Source organism: Elephantulus edwardii, unplaced genomic scaffold, assembly GCF_000299155.1.
Source record: "Elephantulus edwardii isolate Elephantulus edwardi_28Jun2011 unplaced genomic scaffold, EleEdw1.0 scaffold00038, whole genome shotgun sequence".
Lineage (NCBI taxonomy): Eukaryota > Metazoa > Chordata > Mammalia > Macroscelidea > Macroscelididae > Elephantulus > Elephantulus edwardii.
The window spans coordinates 14,997,859-15,005,712 of NW_006399788.1; the positions used below are offsets into that span (position 1 = coordinate 14,997,859).

Genomic DNA, 7,854 nt, shown 5'->3' on the forward strand with positions numbered 1-7,854 from the left:
GAAAACCAAGAAAGCATTACCATTTACAATAGGCAACCACGAACTGAGATACTTGGGAGTGCACCTAACTAGAGACACAAAAGACTTATACAAAGAAAACTACAGAACATTTTTGTGAGACACAATAAAAGACCTAAATAAATGGAAAAATTTCCTCTTCTTAGTAAGAAGACTCAATATTGTGAAAATGATAATCCTACCAAAAGTAATCTACATGTTCAACCCACTCTCAATCCAGATACCAAATTCCTTTTTCAAGGAGATCAAAAGGGAAATTGTCAAGTTTCTTTGGAGAGGAAAGAGACCCTGAATAAGTGCTTTCCAAAGCACTTCTGGGGAAAAAAAATGAAATGGGAGGCATAGCACTCCCTGACCTCAAAATCTACTACACAGAAGTAGTAACCAAAACAGGATGGAACTGGTACAATGACAGACACATAGACCAATGGAAAAGAATTGAGAATTCAGAAATGGACCCATCTATCTACAGTCAACTGATATTCAACAGGGAAATAAAACCTATCAAATGGGGAATAACTGAAAACCTCTTCAACAAATGGTCCTGGTAAAACTGAACTACTACCTGCAAAAAGCTGAAACAGGATCCACATCTCACTTCATACACAAAAATCAGCTTAAGGTGGATCAGAGACCTGGGAATAAAGCCCCAAACCATAAAGTTCATAAGAGACAAACTGGGATCAAGCTTAGAATGCCTAGTCTGTAATATAAAGAGATTGCCAAATACAGCCAGAAATACACAATCTGAAGAGGATAAAATTGATGAATGGACCTTTTAACACTTAGGTCTCTGTGCTCATCTAAACCTTTTTCCAACATGGTGAAAAGAAAATCTACTGGCTGGGAACAAACATTTGGCAATAACATCTCAGAAAAGGGTCTCATAACAATAGTTTAAAGAATATTCCTGGGCCTACAGAAGAAAAAGACTTATAATCCAGTTACAAAATGGGCAAGAGACATGGAAAGACTTTGCACAGATGAGGACATTTAGATGGCCAACAGACACATGAAAAAATGCTCAAAATCACTGCCAATAAGAGAGATGCAAATCAAAACCACAATGAGATACCATCTTACCCCAGCAACAGTGGCAAAGTTTAACAGGGCAGCAAGTAATAAATATTGGCGAGGATGTGGCAAGATAGGAACACTTATACATTGCTGGTGGGATTGTTAAACGGTACAACCATTCTGGAAGGAAGTTAGGTGTTTCCTCAAAAAGCTGAACATAGAAATTTCATATGACCCAGCTACTCCACTGCTTGGAATATACCCTGAGAAAATAAAAACTGAGACACAAGCAGAAATTTGTCCACCAGTGTTCATAGCAGCATTATTCACCATTGTAAAAACATGAAAACAGCCCAGATGTGCAACCACAATCAAATGGATTGAGAAAGTATAGTATACTCACACAATGGAACACTACATAGCACACAGGAGCAATGATTTTATAAATTACTATCTAACTTGGGAGGGACCAGAGAGCATTATGCTAAGGGAACTAACTCAGTCCCACAAATACTGTATAAAACCGTTGTTGTAGAACATGTCCAAGGATCCAAGGCAGAGAGGGGAGCAGAAGGGTGAGAAGGGGGGACCTTAAATCTCAGGGTCGCACAATTTGATGGCTGGAGAAAGGGGTGGGTAAAGAAAAAGCAGAAAAGATCTGGTGTGAAAAACATTGTATACAAACTTTGTAAATAAATGTATAAAATAAAAATTTCATTTAAAAAATAATTAAAACGATCGAATGTGTTGGTTTGTAAAAATGCTTAGAGCAGTCTACTACATGGTAACTGTTTAGTGAATATAATTATCCTTGTAATCACTACAGTCTGCTGGAAATTTTTTGTTTATTTGTTTTGGAGGGTTGGGGTTTTGTTTTTTTTTTTTCCTTTAAAATATTTTCTTGGAATCTTTTATGTGCAGGAAAGCCACCAAAACAAGCACTTACATAAGACAAAATAAATATTTGTGAAAGCCATCTCCTTACCACTAGTTGTTGTTAATGTGCTTTTGAGTAAAAACTCATAGCTGATCCTCCAGCAGGTTTTCAGAGGCTGTAAATCACACTATAAGAGATTCCCCATCCTTTCCCTTAGAGCAGCTCATAGATTGGAACTTTTGAATGGGCAGTGCAATTCTTAATATCTAGACCACCACATTATTACTAAGGGGCCCACATTTTTAGACTTTTTCCTCCCTAAGTTGTCAGCTGTTAATCCAAGCAATACAGGAAAGGATAGATGCCAAGCTTCCAAGATCCATCCAAAACCAAACAGGGGGTGTTCTTTGTGTCAGCCAAATCTATAGCCACCATGAGGAAGGGAAATGGCTAATTCTTTTGTCTTGTTTTGTTTTGTTTTTTCCTACTTCTTGTTGAAGTCTGTGAGTTAAGGGTCAGGACCACAGCCACTAGGGCTCCCAAACACTTGAGAGCATTACTCCAAGTGGATAGATACCAATCTGTAGGCCTTCAGTCCTCAAGTTGTTAAGGGTTTCCTGGGAAGAGATATTGCCCTTGCTTGAGCCAAAGAAATCACCATGATACACATCTTCAAGCTTCTAATAAATGAAAAATTAGACACTTATGGCACTACAGAACCATCTCCGGTACTCAGGAGCCTAAGAAGAAACCAGTAAATCGGCAAGGACCGGACCTATTCTGGTCCTACTTCCTTTATCCTGGGCTGAGTCACAAACTGCAGTTTGACAGATAAAACCTCTCAGAGAAGCTGGGAATATGGCCCTTGGTAGTGCAAATGTCCTCTTGGTGAGGATCCCTTCTGGGTCACCTCCTAAATTTTTCTTCTCCCCTCCCCACTCTTCTTCCTATACTGGTACCATCACCCTACATTTTGGCTCAGAGTATTCCAGAATTTATGGTATCTCGCACTAGTCTTAGGGATTGATTTAAGTGACACACTTTTCAACTTCACTTGATTTTCCCCCATTTCTCATTTGAAGGAGAGGTGCAAAGAGGATTGTGACACCACTAGGTTCCACGTGTCAGTAAACAAGGGTGCACATTCCTTAACTTGGTTGGAGCTACTACTGCTTGAAAAATTGTTGTGGTAGAATGAGAACAGAGAAAATGAAAAGAAGCTTTCTCTAACCTCACAGTTCCCTTTTCTATTCCGTTTCTTTTTCAGCAAGTAAGCAGTAGTCTTTGCTACATTTAAAATCTATTCATAATAGCAGCCACTAATTCTTTCTCTGGAATCTTGGCTGCCTTTAATCAATGTCAATTTTAATTTATTTTGGAGAGAAGGAATCTTGACCTCCATTCAAGGACATCTGCTCTCTTTTCTAGTGGCTTCAGTTGAGTTCCATCAATATTACCCACTCAGAGTGGGGCCTTCTTGTTCTTACGTGCATACATTTACAAAACTCTTGTTGTCATTGTGTTACTCAGTCGCCATGTCAAGGATCTCACATAATAATTATGGCCCCTCACACAAACCACGGCAAAAGCAAAGCCAAGACCACGCTGGTACTACTGGGTGAGTTAACAGTAGAGGAAGCCCCGTGGCATACTAACCCAGTCTGTCTCCTCTCCCAGGGTGAGGGAAGGCTTCAGTGGTGCACAAGAACTAGAAGGTCATGTTTCTTCTGTCCTCTCATTGTCCCCATATCTTGTTATCCTTCCACAGATCCTGATCCCAGCCCTGATGGTAACTGCTGAGAAGGACAAAGTGCTTGTGCCAGAGATGTCCAAGCATATGGAGGACTGGGTAAGAAAGTGCTCCCACACCAGGTGCATTGTCCTGAGAGAATGCCAGTTCCCAGAGTAAAGACAAACAGCAGAAGACACATCTCATTTTGCTGGAGTGTGCTATCTGGTTAAGCCATCAACATGCCAAAGACATCAGTAAAACCATGGTTACTCTTAGGAGCAGTAATCATGACTTCTCCATAATCATGAGCACTAATAATGACTGAGACTTGCCCAGCAGAGTGAATGAGGAGAAGATGGGATGAGGGAACATACATGGCATGCTTAGAGAAAGAAAATAAACTTCATGGAACTGGGGAATTTTGCTGAATCCCTTGGGTCATGCTATTCGTGTGAACTCATAGGCATGGAAACACAGGGAAGAGGACTAGCTAAGGCATTAGACTTGCATTGAAAGATTATTCTCCTGAAAGTGTAGAGGTTGGTATGGATTGAAGAACCCTAGAGATGAGGCAGCCATGGGCTCAATTAGCCGGGCTAATCATTGAAAGTCGAACAGAATGCACTTGGCCATGGTTTTGTTGGCTCAATTAAGCACAGTGTCAGGAGAGTAGCACTATTTAGTTTAGGATGCTACCACAGCCACCCTCTGCCGTTTACCAGAGAGACGAGCTGTAGAGCTGAGAAGTGTTGCCAAAAGCTGAGTCTGAGGAAGGACCTCTGGTGGTGTAGTCCACAGCATGAGCACTGCTAATTAAGAGAGTCTAAGATTCTCCTTTTGGACCCTAATCCTTAATGATTTCTTAATAAATTAGCATTCTTTAGCCAACACTTTTCAGAGGTGTAACTGCTAACTTTATTCTACCAGAAGAGACATCTCCTTCCAGGAGAAAAGCTTCCTTTTTCTCAGCAATTTTCACATAATATTCACCCTTGCCACTCCCTTATAGGTCTGTGGCAGACTCCCTGTCCCGAGCTGGGGCATCACTGTTCCTGTGAGATCCTTGGTGCTCGTCACAGTGATCCCCTGTGGCGATTCAGAGTTCCCAGAAGAGGGTCGAGCAGCCTTGCAGGCAGACTGCCAGAGCACGAGACAGGCCGCCTGAAGGAGCGAACACTCATGTCTGAGGGACGAGAGCCAGATGATGACCGGGCACTTTTTAAGGCAGTGAACCGTCAGAATCCCATTGATCCTGAGGGGAGGGCTTGTTGTAAAGAGTAGGAGTCAGATTTTAAATTTTAACTCTTTTCTAACTATGACCCTGAGAGACTTAACATACCTCTCTATGAGTTTGTCTCATGGAATTATGATCAGGATTAAACAAAGTCGTGAGTGTAACACATGGGTGTGTTGTTAGCTTGCTGCTTCTTTCCTGGTTCACGTTGACCCCCACATACAGAGGAATGAAACTTCCCTGTCCTGGGATTGCAGATCTGAACATTGTGATCAATTGGGTTTACACTGGATAATGTTGGGACTTTCTTCCTAGTCCATCTTAGTCCAGAAGCTTCTCTGAAACCCATTCAACATAATAGCAACACACAAACTTCCACTGAAAAGTGGTTGGGGACTACACATGAGGTGCGGTTGAATATGCACTTCTCCACGTGTAAAAAGAGCAATGGCAGCATGGACAATGTGGGCACAACTGACCCGTAGTTACCTCTGAAAAAGAGAACTGTCACCATCAGTAACATCCACAGTACCAAATAGCTACAAAGTCAGTCAGATATAGCCCCTATTCTCCTGCACCTACTTCTACTGATGTTCTGAGTCTACTGATGTACTGGGTCTGATGTTCGTTGTAAATTGACTCAAAGATTATATTCACAGTTGTGGGGTTTATTAGGGAAATAGGTTAAGGGATGGGGAAGGCAAAAGATTTTGTTTGGACAGTTTCTTAGTCAACAAGTTCAGGTTCAGCCCAGCAACACAAATCCAAGAAACCTCAGGTTTCCTCAATCATCCAGCAAGCAGATTTGTCTCAGAATGATCACAAGTCAGCTATCCATGCAATCATCCAGCAAGCAGAACTTTTAGCGCTGACTCCATCGCCAGGGCTCTGTCAGGCTATGCCTCATCACAGTCCCTCTACAGTACGGTGGCCTCGCAGCTGTTGATGATGAAGACATTGATCAAGGGTGAACCATGTGTCTGCAGTTGAGGCAGCTGGAGACCATGTCCCCAAGGGAGATAAAGCACTGACTAGAAAAGCCATTTTCAAAAGTCTTTTTTTTTCTTAGATTAACACATGAGCTTATTTATTTGCCACACATAGAAAATTCTGTTTCTGACTGGAGCTGTATTTGGTGGTAGAAGCTCTCAGAGAGGACAGCTTCCATCTCTCAGCAATCTGCTCCTCGCGTTTTTCTTTGGCCTCCTTCATTCTCTCGGCCAAAAGCTTAGCATACTCTGTAGCCTCCTCCTTTTCCTTCTTAGTGCGATGTTTCTTCAGCAAAATGCGCCGGCACTAGTGCTGCAGGACACGTGGAGTAACAAGATGCTGAATCTTGGGCACTTTTGTCCTGGGTTTCTTGCCTTCTTTGTTCAGTGGCTTTCTCACGAAATATTGATGAACATCATCTTCCTTGGTGAGACTGAAGAGTTTGCGAATTCTGCTGGTCTCTTGTACCCCAGGCGACCAGGCACAGTGGTATCAGTCAGTCCTGGGATATCCTTCTCCCCTTTCTTGACAATAACTAAAGTGAGAACATTCAGATTGGAATCCACAATGCAGCCCCAGACAGACTGGCACTTCCTCTCTCTAGTTCTTCGTGGTCTGTAACAAGAATGCCCCTTACTCAGCAGCAGGCAAACTTGGCCAAGGGTCAAAACACCCTGTTTCATGGGAAAACCTGGTTTGTTGTTTCCACTGCTGATCCAGACAACATATCCCTTTCACCCATCACCAAGAAAGTCAGCAGCAACTTCTGTGGCTATTGGCTTCTCATAAAATGTACGAAGTTTACATTCATCATCCACTTCAGTGAGTTTTTGGCAGCCAGTGGTTGGGAAAGAGATGTTCAGCTTCATGATGAAGCAGTCAATCACCCTAGCTACACCATGAAAAAGAGTCATTTTCAAAAGTCTTAACACCATAACATACAAGGCAAGAATCCTACCACTGAGCCACCTATGCCTTCTCCAGTGCATAATAGGTGCTCAACAAACGATAATCCCTTTTTGTGCTGCTAACCCAAAGGCCATGCCTCTCTAGCAGCTTGAATCCAACAGCTTCTTCATTGGAGAAAGATGAAAAATTTCTTCCTGTGTGATTTACTGCCTTGGAAAACTAGTGGAGGCTCAACTATGAGACAGTTCTGACTTGACAGTAACGGGTGATACATAATATAAAGCCCTTTAGAAGGTGACCTAGGGGAGAAGACTTGAAGGTGTTCTCTCACAGGTGGCCTTTGTTGGCTCATAGCACTAACCTGAAAGCAGACCTGTGCTTTCACACTTATATTAAATGGTAACATAACCACTTACAATTTTTTTAGGTTATTTTTTTTTAAATTTAAATGGACGGTGCAGGAGGGGAAGACCCTCTATGAGGTGGATTGATTCAGTGACTGGGGTAATCGGCATGGGTGTGTCAGAGGCAGTGTGACTGGCACAGGATAGAGCAGGGTTTAGGGCTGTTGAACATAGGGTCGCTATGAGTCACAAGCGACTCGACGGCATATAACAACAACAACAACAATTATTAATTTAAGTAAAAATTTACAGATACTTTGGATTTCCATTCATTCATTGTTACACTTCTTCACCCCTCCCAACCCTCCACCCTAGTACACTACCCTTTTGGAAAAGTAAAAGAAAAATTCTTTCATTGTTTTACAAACTCTCCCCCAGGTCCACTCCACCATGTAGCCATCGCTCTAGACTCCTGTCATGACGAAAATACCTAATCACATATCCCTTTTAAACAGTTTTCTCCCTCAACTGTTTCAGTGTAGTATACATTATTGAACCCATCTTTCTCAGTCTCTCCCCAAACCCGATGTCAGTCCTGTTGTACAACAGTGGCACCACAAAGTATTTGTCCTTTTGTGACTGAGATATTTCACTCATCATAATGTCCTCCAGGGTCACCCATTTTGAATAATAATGTATGAGTTCCTTGTTTTTCAATGCAGCATAGTATTCC

At 42.0% G+C, this 7,854-nt stretch overlaps 1 protein-coding gene across 1 annotated transcript in view; it reads left to right on the top strand.

Annotated features, from left to right (window-relative positions):
- EPHX2 (epoxide hydrolase 2, cytoplasmic) overlaps positions 1-7,854 on the top strand; it is a 111,247-nt gene that overhangs the window by 102,588 nt on the left and 805 nt on the right. Inside the window, exon 16 of the mRNA XM_006884923.1 lies at positions 3,681-3,761. Within this exon, the coding sequence (XP_006884985.1) occupies positions 3,681-3,761 (81 nt within the window). The remainder of the gene's footprint in view (positions 1-3,680; positions 3,762-7,854) is intronic.